General features: G+C 38.0%; 1 protein-coding gene across 1 annotated transcript in view; it reads left to right on the top strand.

Annotated features, from left to right (window-relative positions):
• The first annotated feature begins 17,511 nt into the window (after window positions 1-17,511).
• Sh3bgrl (SH3 domain binding glutamate rich protein like) overlaps window positions 17,512-25,280 on the top strand; it is a 72,867-nt gene continuing 65,098 nt past the window's right edge. Inside the window, exon 1 of the mRNA XM_070040129.1 lies at window positions 17,512-17,640. Coding sequence (XP_069896230.1) covers window positions 17,596-17,640 — 45 coding nt within the window. The 5' untranslated portion in view covers window positions 17,512-17,595. The remainder of the gene's footprint in view (window positions 17,641-25,280) is intronic.

Here is a 25,280-nt window from a genome sequence, read left to right as displayed (position 1 = left end):
GCCTATCACTAGAGAATGGGTTAAATTATGGGTAATAAGGAAAGAATGAGGATCTTTCTTTTCAAACTGACATGAGAAGATTACAGATTTATTTATTTATTTATTTATTGGTTTTGCTTATGTTGCTTAAACTCTGGGCCTGGGCACTGTTCCTGAGCTCTGTGGTTCAAGGCTAGCACTCTGCCACTTTGAGCCACAGCACCACTTCCTGTTTTCTGTTGGTTAATTGGAGATAAGAGTCTCACAGACTTTCCTGGTTGGGCTTTTGAATAGCTAGGATTACAGACATGAGCCAACAGCACTGGCTTAGAAGTGCTTGTGTTTTATAGGATATATACTATATGACCCTATTCTTCACAATACAGATCTACTTAGTATTCACACAGAGTAGTCTTGTATGTTCTAACTGTTTCATACCAGTCCTGGGACTTGAACACAGGGTCTGGCCACTGTTCCTGAGCTTCTCTGCTCACATCTAGCACTCTATTGCTGTAGGCACAGCTCCACTTATAGCTGTTTTGGGTGCTTAACTGGAGATAAGAGTCTTAGGAACTTTCCTGCTCAGGCTGACTTTGAAATGTGATCCTCAGATCTCCATCTCCTGAGTAGCTAGAATTCTAGGTGTGAGCCATAGGGCACCTAGCCTTTGTTCTATTTCTTAAACTAGAATTCTAGGTGTGAGCCACAGGGTCCCTAGCCTCTGTTCTATTTCTTAATCTGTAGGTGTGCAGAAATACTACTGTAAAGTGGCAAGAAAATGAGTGAATAAAGTTGAATAATTGTTAATAGTCTTACTACATAGAATAAAATTTTTCATAAGACCACTCACAAGAAAATACTGTTTTTATGTTAATGAAACAGTACAATTCTAAGAAAGAGCCTAAATACATTAAAAGGCCTTTGAGAAAACAAATGGTGCTTATTAAAAGTTAGTAGAGGTATATTAAACATTTATATAAGATCAGTGTTACCTAAAGTCATATCACTTAGAATACTCAGAACACTGAATATTAATAAGATAGTGTTGCAAAAAGTGTGCTTGTGACTACATTTGTGAATCATATAAATTTAGCAAAGGTAAGCATAAGATCTTCACATGTCTTTTCAGCAGGATTTACCAGTTTTTTAGTACATCAAAGTATAATTCTGTATTTCTAAGAGATTATTTCAATACACAAAACAAGTGTGTATTACTTATACAACCCTAAACTGTAGCACTACAAAGTATAATTCTGGCTAATTATAGTTTTCAGTTAACTTTCTTTCTTTATAAGGTTACAAGACTTGTAGAAACAGGAATGAGCTCTACCAGAGTGATTAAGTTACACATTTTAATACCTACTAGAGTGAATGACAGTTCCTGATACTCCTCCCCAGTGTTTGGTGTTGCGAGTGCTCAGGATTTTGGTTATTGTAATAGGTGTGTATCTTTTTGTTTTAATTTGCATCTGATGACGTGTGGGGCATCTTTTCATATGTTTATTTGCCATCTGCACTTTTTCTTCTTCTTTTTCTTTGAGTTGCTCCTAGGGCTTGAACTCAGGGCCTGAGGACTCTCAGAGCTTTCTTGTTCAAGGCTAGCAACACTTGACCACACGAGCCACAGCTCCATTTCCAGCCGGTTTTGTTTTTAGTAGTTAATTGGAGATAAGAGTCTCATAAACTCACCTGCTTGGTCTGACTTCAATCCTCAGAACTCAGTGAGCCAGCCTTCAGCAACAGAGCTCAAGAACAGTGCCAGGCCCTGAGTTCAAGCCCCACAACCAAGGAAAAAAAGTAATCTGTAATCTTCTCAGATTCTTGAGTAGCTAGGATTACTGGTGTAAGCATTTGGCTCAGGATCTATAGTTAGTTTTTAGTCTATTTTTTAAAATTGTGCCTTATTGTTGATTTTAAAGAGACTTTTGTATATATTGGATTGCAATCTTATCAGATGTGACTTTTTTTTCCTTTTTTTTTAATTGTGAAAATACCATACAGAGGGGTTACAATTACATGGGCAAGATAATGAGTATATTTCTTATCAATCATTGTTGCCTCCTCCTTTGTTTCCCCTTCCCATTCCTTCCCATCTCCCCCCCCCCACTCCCTACCCCCGACAAAGTTGTAAAGTTCGTTTTTCGACATAACGATTTGTACATCTCATTGTTGCAATGGGTCCACCTGTATCCCTATTTAAACAATTTGTTTTTGCTGTTCCCCTCCACAAATTATACCAATATCAAATACAGTGAAAGCAGGGGTTATACCGTGGGGGAGGGACATACATAGCAACAAAGAAATCAACTTATAAGTATGTTAGAAACAATTGCATGAAAACAAAAATATTTGAATACTTATCTTGGGTTAATTTCACCTAACATCAACTTATCTGACCATTTCTGCTTGTCTCAGACATATACTAGTTATTGCAAATAAGGGAAATCATGGGACCTATGTTTCCTTGGGCCTGGCTTACTTCACTTAATATAATTTTTTCCACGTCTTTCCATTTCCTAACAAATGGGGCAATGTCATTCTTTCTGATGGAGGCATAGAATTCCATTGTGTATATATACCACATTTTCTTGATCCATTCTTCTACTGAGGGGCATCTGTATTGGTTCCATATCTTAGCTATGATAAATAATGCTGCAATAAACATAGTGGTGCTGGTAGCTTTAGTATGGTCTTGATTGTGATCATTTGAGTAAATGCCCAAAAAGTGGGATTGCTGGGTCATAGGAGAGCTCTATGTGGAGTCTTTTGAGGAAACTCCATACTGCTTTCCAAAGTGGTTGAACAAGTTTACACTCACACCAACAATGCAGTAAGGTTCCCTTCTGTCCACATCCTCTCCAGCATCTGTTGTTATCAGAGTTCTTGATTATACCCATTCTAACTGGTGTGAGGTGGTATCTCAATGTTGTTTTGAGGTTGAGCATTTCTTTTTTTATTTTTTATCATGAAAATACCATACAGAGGAGTTACAATTACATGGGCAAGATAATGAGTACATTTCTTATCAAGCATTGTTGCTTCCTCCTTTGTTTCCCTTCCTATCCCTTCCCATATCCCACCCTCCCACCCACAAATATCTTCCCTTCCCCCCTCCAAAGTTGTAAGGTTGAGCATTTCTTCATGTGTCTATTGGCCATCCTTCTTTCCTCTTCAGAGGAGTTTCTCTTTAAGTCTTTAGCCCACTTATTTATTGGGCTGTTGTTTCTTTGAGGATTTGTTGTTGGAGGATTTAATTTTTTGAGCACCAGATATATTTTAGATATGAGGCCCTTGTCCGTTGTATGGCTAGTGAAGATCTTCTCCCAATCCGTGGGCTTTCTATTGATCTTGCGAGCTATGTCCTTTGCCATGCAGAAGCTCTGCAATTTCATGCAATCTCATTTGTCCAACCTTTCTTTGATTTCTTGTGTTTCTGGGTCTCTATTAAGAAAATTTCAGCCTGTGCCAAGGAGACCCAGGGTTTCTTCTATTCCATCCTGTAATGTTTTCAGAGTGTCTGCTTTGACTCCGAGGTCTTTGATCCATTTGGAGTTGATTCTGGTGCAGGGTGATATATAAGGATCTAGCTTTAGTTTTCTACAAGTGGTTAACCAATTTTCCCAACACCATTTACTGAAGAGGCTGTCTTTCTTCCATTCTGTTTTTTAGCTCCCTTATCAAAGATTAGATGGCTATAGGTCTTTAGGTTGATTTCTGGGTTTTCAATTCTATTCAATTGGTCCTGAGGTCTGTTCTTGTGCCAGTACCAAGCTGTTTTGATTACTATGGCTTTGTAGTAGAGTTTGAAATTTGGTATTGATATTCCTCCAGCAGTGTTCTTTCTGTTAAGGATCATTTTTGCTATTCAGGGTCTGTTATTGGTCCATATGAATTTTTGGATTGCCTCTTCTATTTCCTTGAAGAATGAGGTTGGAATATTGATAGGTATTGCATTGAATTTGTAGATAGCCTTGGGAAACATTGCCATTTTCACAATGTTGATCTTTCCAATCCAGGAGCATGGGAGGTTTTGTCACTTTCTAAGTTCTGTTTTAATTTCCTTTTTCAGGTTTTTAACGTTTACATCATAGAGGTCCTTCACTTCTTTGGTTGAGTTAATTCCTAGGTATTTTATTTTTTGTGGTGCTATTATGAATGGAGTTGCTTTCCTGATTTCAGCCCCACTTTTCTCATTGGTGGTATACAGAAAAGCCATTGATTTTTTGAGGGTTAATTTTATACCCTGCTACTATGCCAAAGTTTTGAATCAGCTTGAGTAATTTGGGAGTGGAATCCATGGGATTCTTTCAATACAAAATCATGTCATCTGTAAAGATGGAGAGTTTTACTTCATCTTTCCTTATTTGGATCCCTTTTATGTTTGCATCTTGTCTTATTGCTGTAGCTAGGCATTCTAATACTAGATTGAAGAGAAGTGGAGAGAATGGACATACTTGTCTCGTTCCTGATTTAAGAGGAAATGGCTTTAGTTTTTCACCATTAAGTATAATGCTGGCTGTAGGTTTGTCATATACAGCCTTTATTGTATTGAGGAATGTTCCGTGGATTCCTAGTTTTTCCAGAACCTTCATCATAAAGGAGTGTTGGATCTTGTCAAAGGCCTTTTCTGCATCTATTGAGATAACCAGGTGGTTCTTATCCTTGCTCTTGTTGATGTGATGAATGATATTAATTGCTTTGCGTATATTGAACCAGCTTTGCATCCCTGAAATGAATCCTGTTTGATCATGGTGTATGATTTTTTTGGATGAATTGTTGAAGTCGATTGACCAAAATTTTGTTGAGAAGTTTTGCATCAATGTTCATCAAAGAAATGGGTCTATAATTTTCTTTCTTTGATGAGTCCCTGCCTGATTTGGGGATGAGGGTTATGATGGCTTCATAGAATGAGTTCAGTAGTGAACTTTCTCTTTCAATTTCATTAAAGAGTTGGAGGAGTATTGGTGTGAGCTCTGCTTTGAAGGCCTTGTAGAATTCTGCTGTAAATCCATCTGGTCCTAGGCTTTTTTCTTAGATGGGAGGTCTCTTATTGCTGTTTCTATTTCAATGCTCGATATGAGCCTTTTAAGATGGTTTAACTCATCTTGGTTTAGTTTCGGCATGTCGATATTTGCTAGGGAAAGGTCCATTTCTGCCAAGTTCTCAAACTTATTAGCATAAAGTTTTGAGAAGTATTCCCTTATAATGTTCTGAATCTTGGTTGTTTCTGTGGTGATGTTTCCATTCTCATCTCTGAGTTTATTTGGGTGTGTTCTCTTCTTTTTCTGATAAGATTTGCTAAGGGTCTGTCAATTTTGTTAATTTTTTTGAAGAACCAACTCTTCATTTTGTTGATTCTGTTTTTTTTTGGATTCTAATTCATTTAATTCTGATTTAATTTTAATTATTTCTTTCCATCTACTGGATTGGAGTTTATCTTGCTGCTCTTTTTCAAGGAGGTTCAGATATCTCGTTAAATTTTTGGTTTTAGATCTGTTTGGTTTAGATTTGTTGATGTAGGAACTCAGAGCTATAAACTTGCCTCTGAGTACTGTCTTCAGATATGACTTTTGCAAGTATTTTTCCTATTCTTGTTTTTTACTTGATAATCCATTTTTAAAGCAATACTTGTGTCTCACCTCCAAGTCCAACAGTCCAGCTTATCAGTTTTTTTTATTCCATGTGTTGTACTTTCAGTGTTATTTCCAAAAAAATTGTCAACAAATCCTATGTGGTCTAGATATTCTCCTATTTTATCTTGTAGCACTTTTATAGTTATGTGTTTTACAATTAAGTTTGGATCCATTTTGAGTTCTTAAAGAAGTTTAGCAAGGATTTATTTTAGTAAAACAGGGTTAAAGGAGGGAAAAAATAGAAAAGCAAGAAACATTTCCTGCCTTCTGTGCAAGAAATGGGAGCTAAAGATCCTTGTGTTCCTTTTTGTTGAGTGTATACCATGTGAGTTTATATTCCTCAGTTTTGACATGTTCGTGTCTAGGGTTGCATTGCCATCGTCATTGCATTGCCTTTATTCTATTTGACCATGTTTATTTAGGTTTGCTTTTAGGCTCTCTATTCTGTATCATTGATTTATTTATTGTTTTTACCAATTGTCTTGAGCAGTATTAGGCCTCCAAATTAACCTTTCTCCTTTAATATTGTTCTTATAATATTTAAAATGTTATATTCAAATTTTCATTTCCTGATTCTGTGGCTAACATGTTTAAATATCATTCAAATTAAATATAGTTGTGTAAACAGCTATGTTGCCAAATTATCATTTAAACTAGTTTATGAATTTTTGCATTTTCATGTCCATAGATATTATTTACAATTAATGACATTTAAACTTCTTCCATTCCAATCATTATGCTGTTGTGTCATTTTTTCTGAATATTTTACCTTCTCTATATTTTTCCAACAGAACAGTATTGGAAAGATATGGGAGGTATGCATTTTTCATTTTTATCTTGAGAGGAAAAACTTTGTTTCAATGTTCACTTTAGATTTTTTTTTTTTTTGGTCATTCGTGGGGCTTGAACTCTGGGCTTGGGCACTATCCCTGCACTCTTCTGCTCAAGGCAAGCACTCTACAGCTTGAGCCACAGTGCCACTTCCTGTTTTTGAATACTTTATTGGAGATAAGAGTCTCACAGACTTTCCTGCCTGGGCTGGCTTTGAATCATGATCCTCAGATCTCAGCCTCCCACCAGCGCCTGGCCACTTTAGATATTTTTTAATATCATAATGCTTAATGTGAAATTACTTTTCTCTATCTATAAAAATGATCTTGTGATTTTTCTCCTTCTGTCAGTTAATGAGTTAAATTATACTGGTTTCGCTTCAAATCTTGAATGAAGTTTACATTCTTACTTTCAGGAAATGCAATTTCTCTTGATACTTGGGAACCCTGTTCAGCCAATAAAAATGTGCCTTTACTTCTTTACCAAGAGATAAACAGCCCACGTGGTCTCTGGTGTCTATATGAGTATATCATTCCCTGTTGCAAACTTAAGGAATGGTGCTTTGTTTTGGTCCTCAAGTATGCTCCACCTTTTAACAGTAATTTCAGACAAAGGGTTAAAGCCTTTTATTTGAGCAAAAGAGATATGCTTACGGAATTGCCTGCATGGGCTGGGGAAGATGTACTAGCCATGAGGATAACAGACATTATTGAAGCAGATTTTTGTTGTGTCGTGTGTGTGCGCGCACGCCCATACATGATGCACATGCATGTGTGCACATGTGCATGCACACTAATACTGGGGCTTGAATTCAGGGCCTCCTGATCTCACTTGGCTTTTTCTCATAAAGGCTGGGGCTCTACCAATTGAGTCACAGCTCCACTTCTGGCTCTTTTTCCTGGTTAATTGAAGATAAGAGTCCCACAGATTTTCCTGCCTGGGCTGGCTTTAAAACATGATTCTCAGATCTCAGTCTCCTGAGGAGCAAATATTGCTCTATCTACTGCCTACTTGCTCTATCTTCTCTGTATGTAAGTGTTGTTTCATCCAGTATTTGACTACACTGTGTTCTCTGGCAAATTCAAATCCTGTATATAACAGGTAGAATTAATTAGAATTCACTTTTGGGCATAGTACTCTAAGAGTTAGAATAACCCTATTAACTCTTTTCATATACTACTAGAATTGGTTTGATAGTATTTTGTTTAGTAACTTTGCTTCTATTATTTTAAGAATGTGACTGCCCTGTGGATTTATTTTACTGTTTTTGGTGGGGAGTAATGTATAATTAAACTTTGGAGTGATGGGTTGGTGAGTTTTGTTTAAGTGGTAGAAAACCTGTCTAGAAAACTCAAGGGCTTCAAACCACAACAGGGAAGGAGGAAAGTGGAGGAGGTATGGAATTAATACTAAATGCCACTTTTCTTTGATTACTGGGGAAAATATGTGTGAAAATATTATTATATATTTCTCAAATGTTCTGCAGAACATTCCAAATATCTTATCATATATTCTAATTTTAATATTTTAAATCTACAAGAAATTATTATGGTTTTACACAGTCATGTTCATTTAAAATTTATTCATATATATATATATATATATATATATAGTTGTATTGGATTTGAACTCTTGACTTCATATTTCATAGGCCCAGAGCAGTGATATTTTTACTGTATGTTAACAGTACATTCCAGCACATTGACACTATCCTTCATTTTCTCAGAATGCCAAAGATAAAAAGTTTGAGGTGAGAATGAGTTAGATAGTTGTTTAAAGACAGCCTGAGCTATGTACCAAGAAATTATCTCAGAAAAATTCACATGTGATGCCTCATACATGTGATTCTAGTTATTTGGGGATCAGAGACTGCAAGGATCAGAGTTTGAGGTCAGTTTAGGCAAAAAGGTAAGGCGTCCTCCATCTTAATAAACAAGCTTACTTCGGTATCACGTCTGCAATCCTTTCTATGCAAGAAGCATACATAGTAGGATTACAGTCCAGGCTGACCCAGGGAAAAAATTGAAAGCATATCTGGAAAATACCTAACAACAAGTGATGGAGGCAGGCGATATGGACAAATGGTAGAGCTTTTGCCTAGCAATCATGAGCCCCTGAGTTCAAACTTCAATTCTGCCAACATGTATATAAATAATTTCCTGCTTCTAAAATTTAGATTTATTACCACAGCAATAGCAGGAGAAATGAGTGCATTGAACATACCTCTTTAATACAAAAATGAGAAAAAAGATGTAAGATGGGAAATGTCATTTTTCATTATATAAATAGAAAATTAAAAAGGATAAATATATTAATAATGTTAACATGTGAATTTAGAAAATTGTTAATACAAAATAAAATATTATTTCTACATTTCAGTTTTACACTGCCATTTTAAAAGAAAACACAAATGATAATAACAATAAAATATTGGTGAAGACCATAGTAAACTAATTTTCTTGATCAGATCTCAAGATGTTTAGATTTACAGTAAAGTAGTGTGTTAATGATACAAGGGTAGACAAATAGACAAATGGACAAACATGTAGACAGCCAGAAGAGAGAGGTCAGAAAAGATAAGGCTGTGTATATATACACTTAATCTTTGCAATCAGGAAAATATATTATGTATCTATTAGTGTCATCATAATTAAAATTTTCTTTGGACACAAAAACAACACTGGGGCAGACACCGGTGGCTCACACCTGTAATCCTAGCTACTCAGGAGGCTGAGATCTGAGGATCACAGTTCAAAGCCAGCCCTGTCAGGAATGTTCATGAGATTCTTATCTCCAATTAACCACCAGAAAACCAGAAGTAGCACTGTGGCTCAAGTGGTAGAGCACTTGCTTTGAGATGAAGAGCTCAGGGACAGCACTCAGGCCCAGAGTTCAAGCCCCACGATCAACCAAAAAAAAAAAAAAACCCAAAATACTGGAAGCATATCTCAAACCTAATCAATTTAATAAATTTAAGGGAACTAACAGAGGAAAATGTAAAAGCACCACAATAAAGCTTTCATGATTGAATAGAAGAGAACATCTTCATATTCTCAGGCCTTGGAAAGATTTCCTTAACAATTTATGAAAGTGCTAGTCATGAATGAAATGTTTGATATATTTAACTTAAAATGAAAAACAGTTGTTCATAAAATGACATGACTAAAAGGAGTATGGATTCCAGCTTCAGGCTGAAAGAAATGATTTGCAACATGGAAGGAACAAAAGACAATTATTAAACAATAAAGGTAAAGAAAGGCAAACAAGCAGAAAATTGTGCAAAAGTTCTCACTTGGTAAAGATTTCCATTTACTATTTCTGCTTCTTTTGGGACAGTATTTCCCCTATGTAGCTCAGGCTGGCCTTAATCTCACTATCCTCCTGCCAACTGCAGTACCTAAGCATATAATTTATAAAAGTAAATATGCAAATGTCAATAAATGCATGAAAAGAGACACATGTCTGTACCAATGTTTAGAAGTATTTTATTTATGTTTCTCTAAATCTCTTTGAGTTTCAGGTCTTATATTTCATTTTTATTGATTGTAAATTGATTTTTTTTTGGTTGGTCGTGGGGCTTGAACTCTGGGCCTGAGCGCTGTCCCTCACCTCTTCAGCTCAAGGCTAGCGCTCTACTACTTGAGCTACAGCACCACTTCCGCTTTTCTAGTGGTTTATTGTAGACAGCGCCACGTCTGGTTTTCTAGTGGTTTATTGGAGATAAGAGTTTTATGGTCTTTCCTGCCTGGCCTGACTTTGAACCGTGATCCTCAGATCTCAGCCTCCTGAGTAGCTAGAATTACAGGAGTGAGCCACTGGTGCCCGGCTTGATTTTAAATTGATTTTTATGTAGAATAAGAGCCCAAATATAAATTTTGTGTATGTGGATATTCAGAGTTTCTAGCACTATTTATTGAATAGGCTTTCACTCAGGTATTTGTGTGTGTGTGTGTGTGTGTGTGTGTGTGTGTGTGTGACAGTTCTAAGGTTGATACTCAGGGCCTGGGCGCTGTCCCTGAGCTTTTTTGCTCAAGGTTAAGGCTTTACCACTTGAGCTACAGCTCCACTTATAGCTTTTTGGTGCTTAATAGGAGGTAAGAATCTCACTGACTTTCCTGCCCAGGCTAGCTTTGAACCATGATCCTCAGGTTTCAGTCTCTTGAGTATCAAGAATTAAAGGTGTAAGCTACCAGAACCTAGTTTCTCCAATGTATTTTTTGGTACCTTTGTCAAAAGTAAGTTGGTTGGCCAGGTGACAATGGCTAACATGTATAATCCTAGCTACTCAGAAAGCTAAGATCTAGAAAATCATGGCTCAAGGCCAGTCTGAGAAGAAAAGTTCATGAAATTTTGTGTCCAAAATAACCAGTAACCAGCCAGACTTGTGGAGTGGCTCAAATATTAGAGCATCAGCCAAGCAAGCAAACAAAAAAAGCTCGACACTGATTTCTAACCTTGTACAATCATAGGAAAATAGAGAATAAATAAATATTAAAAGTCAGTTGGTTGTACATAGTGAGTTTATTTCTGGGATCTATACACTATTCCTTTGGTCTATTTGGCTATAAAAATGGCCATGACCAAGCATCAATGGCTCATGCCTGTGATCCTAGCTAATTGGGAGGCTGATATTTGAGGATCACAGTTTGAAGCCAGCCAAGCAGGAAAGTCTATGAGACTCTTATTGCAATTAAGTACCTAAAATCAGAAGTAGAGCTGTGGCTTAGGTGATACAGTGCTAAACTTAAGCAAAAAAAAAAAAAAAAAAAAAAAACAAGAAGAAAAAACAAGCTCAGGGAAAGTGACCAGGCTCCAAATTCAAGCCCCAGGACCAGCATAAAAAATGGCCAAGTCATGTAGTTTTGGTTATTGTGATTATGACGGTGATAGAGGCAATGATCTTTTAGATAGGGCTGCAGAAGCACAGTAAATTAAGGCAAAAATTGACAAATGGGATTCTACCAAACTAAGACTCTTCCCAGGGGAAAAAATCAACAGAGAAAAGACAACCTTCTGAATAGGACAAAATGTTTGCCAACTACTTACTTACTAGAGAGTTTATATGAACAATATATAAGGAACTCATAAGACGTAATAAGTAGCTCAATAAAAATGGGCAAATGAACTAAACTGATATTTCTCAAAAGAGAAAAAATAGCAGGGTGCTGGTGGCTCAGGCATGTAATCTAGCTACTGAGGAGGTGAGATCTGAAGAGCTTGGTTCAAAACTATCCTGGAAAAGAAAGTCCCTGGTACTCTTATGTCCAATTAACCACCAAAACAGTCAGAAGTAGAGCTCTGGCCCAAGTAGTAGAGCACCAGTTTTGAGTGGAAAATGTAAGGGACCGTTTCCAGGTCTTGAATTCAAGCCTCAGTACTGGTAAACAAGATTATAAATGGCCAACAAATATATGAAAAAATGTCTAACATCATTAGCCATAAGGGCAATGCAAACACTTATTATAAGTATGTTTTATCTCACCCTTATTACAATGGCAAATGCTGACCTAAAAGAAAAATACATAATGGGGCTGGGAATGGGGCTTAGTGATAGAGTGCTTTCCTAGCATGCATGAGGCCCTGGGTTCAATTCCTCAGTACTATATAAACAAAAATTATAGTAAAATTATAGTAAAAATAAAACTAGGTATCCATTAAAAAAAGAAAAAAATATACAAACACAGAATCACACACATAAAGAGAGAGAGGGGGAGAATCTGTACTTGTGAGACTGTTAAGGGGACTAGAGGTAGGGAGGAGAAAAGAGTGTTAGAGGATAAACAATATGGAAGTTTAACATCCAAAGACATTGAATCGGTGAATGAGGATGGCAAAATGAAACTTACTGAGAGCTGTCAAATAACAGGGATAGTGATCAGGAAAGTGAGAGTAAGTGAGGGGTCAATCTGAGTAAAGTACTGTGTGTGCAACTGTGAAAAATCACAGTAAACCCCTCTGAACAGAGAATATACATTTAAAATGCATGGCCAGAATGTAAAACAAGTCCTCTCTTGGACTGGGGTACTATTGGGAAGGATGAAGGTAAACTGAGAGTGATGGAGGTTGAATTTGATCAAAAGATGTTATGTACAGGTGTGAAAATGGAATAATAAACCTTGTTACAATTATTTGAGGAAAGGGCAGAAGAAAGATGAGGAGAGGATGACGGAGGGGTTGAGTCCAATCAAGGCACATTGTATGCAAATATGGATATGTCAAATGAAATTCACTTGTGAAAAATCATCTCATCACCTGAAAGAATTGGAAAGAGTATGTTAATGTTAGTGAGATATTAAGAATAAGAAAATCTTATTCATTGTTTCTGGGAATATAAATTAGTATGGCTATTATGGAGAACAACATGAGCATTGTTCAAAAAAGTACAACTCGATCTAATACATGTGTAAGTATCCCAGTTTTAGATACATATTCAAAGGAAATGAAAGCACACCAAAGATATGCTTCAGATACATATGGTTATTGTGGTGCTATTCATAAATTAAGATATGGAATTAATCTAGGTGCCCATTAGCAGATGAAAAGATAAAATGTGGTATGCATACACAATGGAATATTATTCAGTCATACAGAAGAATAAAATCCTGATATTTGTAGTAAAATAAAGAGAAATGGAGGACATTATACTGAATGAAGTAAGCCAGAATCCAAAGGACATAGCTTTCATATGTGGAAGCTCAGACACTAGACTTGACATTAAATGAGTGATTCTTGGTGATTAGGAAGAAGGGATTTATTTATTTATTTGTTTTTGTCCGTTGTGGGGCTTGGACACTGTCCCTGAGCTCTTCAGCTTAAGGCTAGCACTCTACCACTTGGGCCATAGAGTCACTTCCAGTTTTTTTGGTGGTTAATTGGAGATGAGTCATGGACTTTCCTGCCCAGGCTGGCTTTGAACCACAATTCTCAGATCTCAGCCTCCTTAGTAGCTAAGATTATAGGCATGAGCCACTGGCACCTGGGAAAAGAAGGTATTTATATTCGAACAGTTTATGTTGAAATATAACACTCAATCCAATTAATATATTCAGTTAATATATGTTAATATGGAATTTAAACATAGATTGAAAAATAGAAAGTGGTACAGATTCTTAGTAATCAAGGAATAGTAAATTAAAGCTGTAAAGAGATATAATTCTACATCAAATAGGTAGACTAAAATACAAATACAGGGTTCAAAATGAGAATTTCACACTACTTTGCATCATACTTTGTCACACAATACTTGGATTATGTCTTCTAATGTCAGGGCCATCCTTTGTAGATATAGAAAAAGACAGCCTGAAACAGTTAAAGGAGAGACCTCTAGAGATCAAAGCTTGAGAGAAATACAGAAATGGAAATTTTAACTTGATGGGAAGTTTTCCTACTTACAAGCTCAGAGATAAGTTTATAACTGGGAATTACTGGTATCAAAGAAACAGAAGATGACACATCTTAGAATGTTCTCCTAAAAGATTTTTTTCCACATGTTTTGTGGTGGGTCAATGAGACAGGAATGGCCCAGGAATTGGTAATTGGTTAACTGGAAGGGTTCATAAAGAAGTTTTGGAGAATGGTGGGATGATATTACTTTGATAGGGTTTGGAGGACCATTGAGGGTCTATGCTGAATGACATTTTAAGTGTTTTATTTTCTTTCAGATTTGTATAAATCATGGTGTGTGTGTGTGTGTGTGTGTGTGTGTGTGTGTGTGTGTGTGTGTGTGTGTGTGTGTGTAACATTTCAAAGCAATGTTCTCTTTGGAAGAAATAATATGTATCTTTATGTTATGTCTTGATAAGTGGGTTGATTTAACCTTCTGAAGTCAGCCACACTTAATGAAAGAAGAGTGGGTCAATCGTCCTTATTCCAAGTGTCAGGAAGATTTGAGAACAGTTTTTGCTCTTATTGATTCCGTTGACCTTTCATGATAACTACTTAGTAGCAATGGATGAAATGCAGTACTTTCTCTGTTGGAGTTCGGTGCAGAAGTGATTAAAAATGACTTAGCAAGTCTCATTAAGCCTTGCTTTTCCAATCCCAAGTATGTGTGTTTTCCATAGACGAGTGGCCCCCTCTGGTGGTTCAAATGATGAATTTAACTTTTTGGAGGTGATCAGAACCCTGAACCCACTAAATAATTGTGCTTCCAGCCCTTTCTTACTTTAGTTAATTTTCTGGACAGTCTTGGAGTTTTGCCCAGGGGAACTTTGGAAGGTAATTCTCCTATTTATGGCTCTGGCACGAATGAAATTACATCTGTAGAATACCATGCCCACTGATTAATTACTTACTTAATTTATTTCATCAACCTTTTTTTTTTTAAGTTTTAGCAAGGATTTATTTTAGTATAACAGGACTGAAGTAGGAAGAAATGGAACTAGATAAATATCTCTTGCTTCTCTTGCAGAAAATGAGAGTTAAACTATCCAGGCTTAATTAACTTTGAACCAGGGTAGCCTTAAATGGGAATCCTCTAAATTTCTTCCTCTAGAGAGGTTGAGATAAAAACAGTCGTGAGCCAAGTTCGGTTATTTTTGAGATAAGTTTTGTTACCTGGCTGGTCCTGAGCTCCTGAACTTAAGCTATTTTTCTCGCTTCAGCCTCCAGAGTACCTAAGAATATAGGCATATGCCACTGTGTGTAACCTGAGTAATTTGATTTCTAGTGTTTTCTGATTTTTCTACATACAGCATGGGCTTACTTGGTGGTTTTTAAAAATGTATTAATATTTGGTCAATAAACGTTTTCTATGGCAATAGTTCACAAGTGCTGTTTGAATACTCTTTGATCTGCTCTATTGTATTCAGGCCTTAACCTTTACTGTTAAATTATATAAACACATGATTTTAGGGGACTGCTGTGTAAAAAATGAGCATTAAGGAATTCTAGATATGGCTGAAGGCAGTGAGGGGCTAGACTAATGTTAATATCTACATTAGAAATATTGGAAGATTTCCAATCTATGAAATGATTTCCAAGTCCTGCCAATAAGAATCAGTGGATTTTATATATAAATAAATGTATGGGATATTTTCACTTAGATAATTCACTTAAATAATCTATATATTTTGTGGGTGGTACTGGGGATAAAACCCTGGGCTTATATCCTCAATCCCAACACATTTGTATTTAAAAGAAATAAACTCAAAAATCATCCTTTCATTTCTCAAAGTCCATATAAGAAATACTACTAATCTCATTGTTATTACCATTGAATTTTCTAGATATAACTAATTTCATCCTGTAGGTATATAGAATACACAGAAGGACTCTTGCTTTCCTTTTGTTTATTTCTTCCACTATTTTAAAAGAGGCTAACAGGTAAAAAGAGAGTTTAAGTGGACTATGGATGGCAAGTTGTACAATGGTAGTATAAGACAAATTATTTCCATTTCACCAAATCAATACCAGAAGGCAGATTTTTCTATCTTGTGGGTTAGGGAATGAAATTAACACCTGATCTTATCAATAATAGTAACTATATCATCCTGCCAAAGAGCGCCTGATAGTATATATAAATATTCTGAGTTGTGTGTAGAGAAGGCTGAGTTAAATAGACAGACAGGTCACAAATGGGTAGGAAGGTCTGGAGAAAAGATGAAGGCAGGGACTAAAAGATGGAAGGCATGAAAGTGGGGCTAGGCATGGTAATTGCACTGAGGTTTCAAGAGTGATTATGTAAGGAAGTTGGTTTGGTGGAGCCATGGAAAAAGTTGTATATTTGCTAAGATTATGGTGGAGTACTTTAAAAGTATCTTAGGTATTTCAGCCTACATTGTTGCCAGAATTGTACCTATCTGTTCAGGTTGTTGGGTCTAGGCAAAGCTAGCAGAATCATAGAAGGGCATTGGAAAACTCAAAAAAAGGAAAGTAAAAAATTGGGATTGGTGACTTTCTGGATAGTATGAATTAATTTGCTTATTTCCCTAAAGCAACCAATATGTTCTCTTCACGATTTCAATATGTCCTGATCTATATCCTACAAATTACTTTCTCACCTAGTTAGAAGGCAAAAGAAAATACTTTTGCATGCCGGCTGTTGGTGCCTCAGTCCTATCATCTAGTTGAGTACTCAGGAGGTTGAGATCTGAGGATAGCAGTTCAAAGCCAGCCCGGACAGAAAACTCCATGACAGTATTATGTGTAATAAACCTCTCAAATGCAAAACAAAACAAAAACAAAAACAAAAAGGCAGAATTGGCGCTATGGTAGAATGTTAGTCTGAGCAAAAGAAGTTCAGGGACAGGGCTCAGGCCCAGAGTTCAAGCCCCAGGACTATCCAAAAACAAAACAACCAACAAACAAAAAAACCCTTCCTACACGGTATTTTCTATTTTTTGTTCGCAATTTCCTTTTCCATTCTTGGTTTGGCAACCAAATTGGTTTGCGTAATTTTCCACAGAAACATGGTTTCCCTATTTCAACAAAACACAACAACAACAACAATAAAAAGAAAGCCAATCCCGCCTTTTCCGGGCTTAGGGCAACGTGACACTTCTTTCCAGACTGGCATTTCAGTGCCCAAATCCTGCAAAGAGCTACCTCAGAAAAAGAACTATATTCCAGGAGTCTTAATAAATCTGCAAATCTTGGAGAACATGGATATTCTTAAGGATTTTTGTGGACTTAAAACGGAGGGCGCTGTCGCGCGAAAATATACCTCCAGATCTGCCACGATTGCGGAGCAGGAAGTACCGCGCAGAACTTGCAGCGTCCTTGGGAGAAGTCGTCGAATCGAATTGAATGCAATTCAGTGCAGCTTTCTTTTTTTTTTCTTTCTTGCTCCACCCCCCCTCCCCCGGGGGAGGGAGTAGTCAAAAAAGAATTGTTTAAACAAATCTCGCGGTGTAGTTCGAGATTTTCTACTTGGAGGTGGTGGTGGGGGGTGTTAGGATAAAAAAAAAAAAAAACAATTTAGAAATGATGCAAAAGGGCGGGCGGGAGTCTTCCGGGGTTTGGGGCTGGGACTGCCGCGCGTCGAGCAGATTGAAAGGCTGGGAGCGGAGGCGAGGCTCTGGACTGCCCCGCCCACCTCCTAGCCTCCCGCCCTTCTCGTCCTCCCACCCGGGTTCCGCCCCTAGCTTCATTTCAGCCGTCGCTGTAGCTGCTCCAACACGCCAACAATCAATCGCCTACTGCTGTTTCCAGGATGGTGATCCGTGTGTACATTGCATCCTCCTCCGGCTCTACGGCGGTAAGGAGAGTGGGGAGCCCACCTTTGTTTGCTTCCATCCTAGTCCTATTCTGCCCCTACATCGTTTAACTGCAGAAGTTCCTTGGGCAGCTTCTCCTTCCGAAGACACTCTCATCGCCCACCCTACCCCACCCCCACCTCCTTTCTTTCTCTCTCCCCCACCCCCTTTGTTGAGTCGATTTCATTTTTAATGGGGACTTTGGCTTTGCCTGTCTTAAGACATTTAGGCCTTATTTCTTCTTCAAAAAAGAAGAAACCTGGTAAGGTTTTGCTAGAAGGGAAAGTGGTGGTGTAGGGTTGTAGGTGGTTTAGGGTTAGCCGAAGTCAAGTAAAATCACACATTGGATGAATATTCTCCAGGAAATGAACGATGGGAATGGAATCCGTTTCTGGAAAAGATGCTGTTGAAGATAGGTGCTGAATAGAAGCCTACAGAGGTGTTTGAATTATTTTTGAGAATGTGTACTAGGAAGTATTTAAGTCAGTTTAAAGCCCGGTGAGAACTTGATAAAATGGGCGAGGAACTTGGGAACAATGATATAGAGTATTTTTTCCAATCTTAAAATGTGTGAGCCCCAGTTTCTCCTCCACCTTAACCACCTCAGTGATGACTTTTTCGTTTCTTTTGCGATTTTCCTTTTAACATTTACCAAGGCTTTACATAGATTGAAAACTGCCATTTCCCTCTGCATTCATTTACTAATTGCCAACTTACAATAACAGTTTTTTTCACAGGTCTGGGGAGGGTAGGAAACTTGGATGAAAGCTGAGTGTACTTAGTGTTGAATAAAAGTGTTTCTGTTCTTTACAACCCAAGACAAAATCTGGGTGTTGCTGGAATAGATCTGTTGGTGAAGAACTTTGCCATTGCTGGCCACTACCCATGTGTTGGGTGTAGTGAGGACCATTTCGGAATATGGTAAATTTTAATCTTTTATGTTTTTTTGAACAAGTTAGAGTTAAAAAACAGAAAATTGTGTTGTGTTGGAGCTGGAACTTGAACTCATGACCTTGCACACTTCCTTGGCTTTTTCGCTCTAGGATGACTAAGTTAAGCTAAACCTCCACTTACGGCATTTTGCTGAGTACTTAGACATAAGAGTCTCATGGACTTTTTTGCCCAGAGCTGACTTCTAACCAAGATTCTCAGATCTTAGCCTCCGAAGCAGCAAGAATTACAAGCCTGAGTCACTAAAGAGCACTGCTCAGAAAACTTGCAGTATGTCCTTTGGACAACTCTTGACTTCTTATTCTCCATACATATTAAATTGGTATTTCAAAGTAAATATCAGTTGCTCACTTTTGATTTACTATACTAGCTGTAAAATTACTTTTCTTTTCTTCTTTTGGGTCTGGTCATGGGGCCTGAACTCTGGGCCTGGGCACTGTCCCTCAGCTCTTCAGCTCAAGGCTAGCGCTCTACCACTTGAGCCACAGCACCACTTCCGGCTTTTTTCTTTTTGCTTATGTGGTGCTGAGGAATCAAACCCAGGGCCTCAGGCATGCAAGGCAAGCGCTCTACCACTGAGCCACCTTCCCAGCCCCTAGCTGTAAAATTTCTAAGACCAACTTAATGCCTTTAGCTAAGCCCCTAATTATATTGAGCAACTCAAGCCATTGCTTTTCCTTTGGGGGCAGGCATCAATACTGCTATTTGTTCTTTGCTTTCTTCCTTTTCTCCTTCCTCAGAAGTGGATTGAACATGAAACTGCCTGTGGAATTTCTGCTCAACTAAGAACCACTGCACCTCTCTCTTTGTTATGCCTTATATTTCTAAGACCCTCTGAAGTGATTGGGACTAATAAATTTTTCTTTATTGGACCACACTGTTGCAAACTTGACAAAGGCAGATGTGTGCCGGTTTGCAATTTTCATATGGATAACTAAAGATTCATACATGGTTTCAGTCTTACACAAAATATTGCAATCAAAATTCTATTGTATCATTCTACTGCAAGATTAATGTGATTTTTTTTTTTTTTTGGTTCCAGTCGTGGGCCTGAACTCTGGGCCTGGGTGCTGTCCCTCAGCTCTTCAGCTCAAGGCTAGTGCTCTACCACTTGAGCCACAGTGCCACTTCTGGCTTTTTTCTTTTTGCTTATGTGGTGCTGAGGAATCGAACTCAGGGCCTCAGACGTGCAAGGCAAGCGCTCTACCACTGAGCAACCTTCCCAGCCCCCTAATGTGCTTTATTTTAATCTAACAATAAATTGTTGTTGTTTTTTAAACAAGGTCTTGATAATATATGTATATGTGTGTGTATATATATATATATATATATACACACACACACACACACACACCTCAGTCTGGCTTGGAACTCCATGTGTACTTCACTCTGGCCTCCAACTCACAATCTTCCTGCCTCAGCTTTCTGCATGCTTGGATTACATGCATGTACTCCCACATCCAGCCTCATCTTATAATACTTTTAACTAATACTACAGCAGTACAAATGTAACATAAATGGGGCAGTGCTTAGAGTAGAAAAGGACTCTATAGTCTTTAATACGACAGTTTTCCTTTAAGATTGCTACAGTAGGGGCTGGGAAGGTGGCTCAGTGGTAGAGCGTTTGCCTTGCATGCATGAGGCCCTGGGTTCGATTCCTCAGCACCACATAAGCAAAAAGAAAAAAAAGCCAGAAGTGGCGCTGTGGCTCAAGTGGTAGAGCACTAGCCTTGAGCTGAAAAGCTGAGGAACAGCGCCCAGGCCCAGAGTTCAGGCCCCACCACCGGACCAAAAAAAAAAAAAAAAAAGATTGCTACAGTATTGTCCTTAGGCAATAATTAGAAACTTTGGGGCCAATATTTTAATAGAATTCAACAATTGCACAAAGTAAGAAAATTCTGTAAATGACTAAGTGCAGTTGTCTGGGAATATTTACAAGTCTCTTGACTTTGGGTTGGTATTGACTCTTCTAAGTCTTCCTCCAGGATGTCATAGCAATAAGCAATATTAGATCTTACACTGGGTTGTTCGGAATCTACATTTGTGATAATTGACAAGACACTATTAACCTAATTTATTTGTATTCCAGGGCAACCAGTATCTTTTTTTTTTTTTTTTTTTTTTTGGGTCTGGTCGTGGGGCCTGAACTCTGGGCCTGGGCGATGTCCCTCAGCTCTTCAGCTCTTCAGCTCAAGGCTAGCACTCTACCACTTGAGCCACAGCGCCACTTCCAGATTTTTTTTTTATTTTTTTCTGCTTATGTGGTGCTGAGGAATCGAACCCAGGGCCTCATGCATGCAAGGCAAGTGCTCTACCACTGAGCCACCTTCCCAGCCCATTTTTTTAAATACATTTTTTATTGTAAAAATACTGTACAGAAGGGTTACAATAATATGAGCAAGATGAGAACATTTCATATCAAGCATTGTTGCTTCCTTGTTTTTCCCCTACCATCCCTTCCCTCTCACCTCCACAACTATACTCCTCCCCCACCATCCCCTCCCCCCCGCCTAAATTGTAAAGTTCATTTTTCAACATAGTGTCTTGTACATCTCGTTACAATGGGTCAACCTGTATCCCTATTTAAGCATTTTGTTTTTTCCCTTCCCCTCCCCAAATCAGAGAAGTGTATGTATATACAAGATGCAGGGCACCAACATCAAATACAGTGAAAACAGGGGTTATACTGTGGGGGAGGAACACACAAAGAAACAAAAAAAATCACATGGTACATTATAAATAGGTTAGAATCAATAGGAAGAAAGAAAAAACTACTTGTATCCCTATCTTGGGGTTCATTTCGCTTAACGTCATCTTATCTAGTCATATGTACATAGCTTTTGACCTTTTCTGCTTGTCCCAGACATATACTAGTTATTGCAAATAAGGGAAACCATGGGACCTATGTTTCTTTGGGCCTGGCTTACTTCACTTGATATAATTTTTTCCAAGTCTTAACATTTCTTAACAAATGAGGCAATACCATTCTTTCTGATGGAGGCATAGAATTCTATTCTCTCTCTCTCTCTCTCTCTCTCTCTCTCTCTATATATATATATATATATATGTATATATAAAACACATTTTCTTGATCCATTCATCTACTGAGTGGCATCTGGGTTGGTTCCATATCTTAGCTATGATAAATAATGCTGCAATAAACATAGTCGTGCTGGTAGCTTTAGTATGGTCTTGTTTATGATCATTTGGGTAAATGCCCAAAAGTAGGATTGCTGGGTCATAGGGGAGCTCTATGTGGAGTCTTTTGAGGAACCTCCATTCTGCTCTCCAAAGTTGTTTAACAAGTTTATACTCCCACCAACAATGCAGTAGGGTTCCCTTTTGTCCACATCTCCACCAGCATCTGTTGTTATTAGATTTCTTGATTATAGCCATTCTAACTGGAGTGACGCAGAATCCCAATGTTTTGATTTGCATTTCTTTTATGGTTAGAGAGGTTGAACATTTCTTCATGTGTCTATTGGCCATTCTTATTTCCTCTTTAGAGAAGTTTCTCTTTAAGTCTATAGCCCATTATTTATCAGGCAGTTGTTTGTTTGAGGATTTGTTGTTGGGGGATTTAATTTTTTGATTTCCAAGTATATTTTAGATATGAGACCCTTGTCCGTTGTATTGCTAGTGAAGATCTTCTTCCAATCCATGGGCTTTCTATTGGTCTTACTAGCTATGTCCTTTGCCATGCAGAATCTCTGCAGGTTCATGCAATCCCATTTGCCCAACCTTTCTTTGATTTGTTGTGTTTCTGAGTCTCTACCTGTTTTCACTATATTTGATGTCAGTATAACTTGAGGAGGAGATGGGGAAAAACCAGTTGTTTAAGGATACAGGTGGACCTGTTGCAACAATGAGAAGTACAAGTTGTCATGTCCAAAACGAGCTTTACAACGTCGGTGCGGGGGGGGGGGAATGGGGGGGAAGGAGAAGGATTGGGATTGGGGGGTAGGGGGGAGGCTGGGAAGGGACGTGAAGGGTAAACAAAAGGAGGAGGCTGCAATGCTTGGTAAGAAATGTACGCATTATCCTGCCCATGTAATTGTAACCCCTCTGTACAGTATGTTCACAAATAAAATAAAATAAAAGAAAAGAAAAGAAAGCAAAAAAAAAAAGAAAAAAAAGAAAAAAGAAAATTTCGGCCTGTGCTAAGGAGACAGGGTTTCTCCTACTCCTTACTATAATGTTTTCAGGGTGTCTGCTTTGACTCCGAGGTCTTTGATCCATTTGGAGCAACCTGTATCTTGTAACACGTAAGTTTTCAAAATTTTACTCAACCCTGCCCCAATACAAAGAATTCACATTTGCTTCTCAAAATGAAAGCAAGTACATTATAATGGGTTTCTGTCTTTTTGTTTCAGTCCCTAGGGCTCAAACTCAGAGCCTGAGCTTCTTTTTTTTGTCAGTTGTGGAGCTTGAACTCAGGCCTGGGCCTGGTCCCTGAGTAATTTTGCTCAAGGCTCGTACTCTACCACTTTGAACCACAGCTCCATTTCCCATTTTCTCGTGGTTAATTGGAGGTAAGAGTCTCATAGACTTTCCTGTCCTGGCTGGCTTTGAATCGTGCTTTCTAGATTTCAACCTCCTGAGAAAGCTAGAATTATAGGTGTGATCCACAGGTGCCTGGCTATTTATCATTATTATATGTGTGTGTATCAGTACTGGGGATTGAACTCAGGGCTGGGGTGCTGTCCCTTAGCATTTTTGCTAGAAGCTGGCTCCTTACCGCTTGAGCCATAGCTCCATTGCCAGCTTTTTTGTGGTTAACTGGAGATTAGAAAGAATCTCATGGACTTTTCTTACGGGGATGGCTTTGAACTTCAATAATCAGATCTCAACCTCCTGAATAGTTATAGGCTTGAGCCACATTACCCACCCCTTGGTGAGTTATTATTATTATTTTTGGTGGTACTGGGATTTGAACTAGGAACTTGTACTACCTAGGCAGGTGTCTAGCACTTGAGCCATATCCCCATCCCTGCAATAATTTCTTGATAATAACCACAGTAATGATACACAGGCACAGTAAGAGTATTTGTTTCATGCACTTATATTTCTGACATTTGACCAATGATCAACATTTATTATTGTTGTTGTTGTTGTTATTATTATTATTATTATTATGCCAGTCCTGGAGCTTGAACTCAGGGACTAGGTGCTGTCCCTGTGCTTCTTTTTGCCCAAGGCTAGTGTTCTACTACTTGGGCCACAGCTCTACTTCCAGCTTTTTTGGAACTTTATTGGAGATACAAGACTCAACAGACTTTTCTACCCTTTAGTTTAGACCATGTTTAAAAAATCCTTTAAGGAAAAAAGAACAGTTCATTTATGATAACTATGTTTGTTAGTATGAGAGACAAAGCTAACATGTTAACACTTGGCAAGCCTAGAATAATTCTAAGAAATGGAATTGTTTTCTGAGCCAATACCGCACATTTTGGATATAATGGGTTATGGGAAGTGTTTTAGACTGCCAGGATATCAGTGGAAAATTCAGATATAATTTTTTTCTTTTTCTGTCAGTTTTGGGGCTTGAATTCTGGGCTTGGGTGCTGTCCCTGTGCTTTTCAGCTCAAGGCTAGCGCTCTACTGCTTGAGCACAGTGCCACGTCTGGTTTTCTAGTGGTTTATTGTAGACAGTGCCACGTCTGGTTTTCTAGTGGTTTATTGGAGATATGAGTCTCACGGACTTTCCTTCCCTGGCTGGCTTTGAACCATGATCCTCGGATCTCAGCCTCCTAAGTAGCTAGGATTATAGGTGTGAGCCACTGGCGCCTGGCTCAGTTATAATTTTTTAAATATTGTAACAAATTAAAAAACTGTACATTTAAAGCATTTAATTCGGCTCAATTTTGTTGTTGTGTTCACTTTTCACTAGCATGGGGACTTTAACACTTGTTTATGCTTCACATATATGCAGTCTTATGCCAGTGTTTTTCATAATTATCTCATTTAACCCTTAGAATATCACTAAGGTAAGTGCTAGTATTCTATTTTATGTCACTGAAAGGATGTCTCTAAGATATTAAAGAAGCATTAGTAGTATTGCTCAAGAACACATTTGGAGCTGGAAATGGCATGGGTTGGGTTAGAATTGAGAATGTTGCAACTTCAGGACCCATTCCTAAACATTATCATTTACACATACTCCACATATTTCTATCAAAATTTATGTTAATATTCCACTAAAACTTTGTCTTGTAGCCAGGTGCCAATGGCTAATATCTATAATCCTAGCTACTCAGGAGGCTGAGATCTGAGGATCCCTGTTCAAAGCCAGCCCTGATAGGAAATTCTGTGAGACTTTTATCTCCAGTTAATCACAGAAAAAGCCAGAAGTGGTGCTATGGCTCAAGTGGTAGAGTGCTAGCTTTGAGTAAAAAAGCTCAGGGACAGTGCCTAGGCCTGAGCTCAAGCTCCACGACTGGCAGAAACAGCAGCAACAATAGCAACAAAAAACAGTTTTGTCTTGTGTATTGGAAATACAACTGCCATTTAAGTTAGGATGATACTTTATTAGGCAATGGGTTTTTTTTTTCTATAACCTGTGCTTCAGAGTTAGGAAGCACAAGTAGGGAGGTTACTATCACCATTTTATTTTATGATTTATAGGGTTTGTAATGTAAAATGGTTTCACCAAAGTCATATTTTAAAATCATGTTTGCCCAGTTTTATGGTG

This window comes from Dipodomys merriami, unplaced genomic scaffold (genome assembly GCF_024711535.1).
Source record: "Dipodomys merriami isolate MVZ:Mamm:240054 unplaced genomic scaffold, mDipMer1.0.p SCAF_3, whole genome shotgun sequence".
NCBI classification, from domain to species: Eukaryota; Metazoa; Chordata; class Mammalia; order Rodentia; family Heteromyidae; genus Dipodomys; species Dipodomys merriami.
This window is presented reverse-complemented; position numbering and strand designations above follow the sequence as displayed.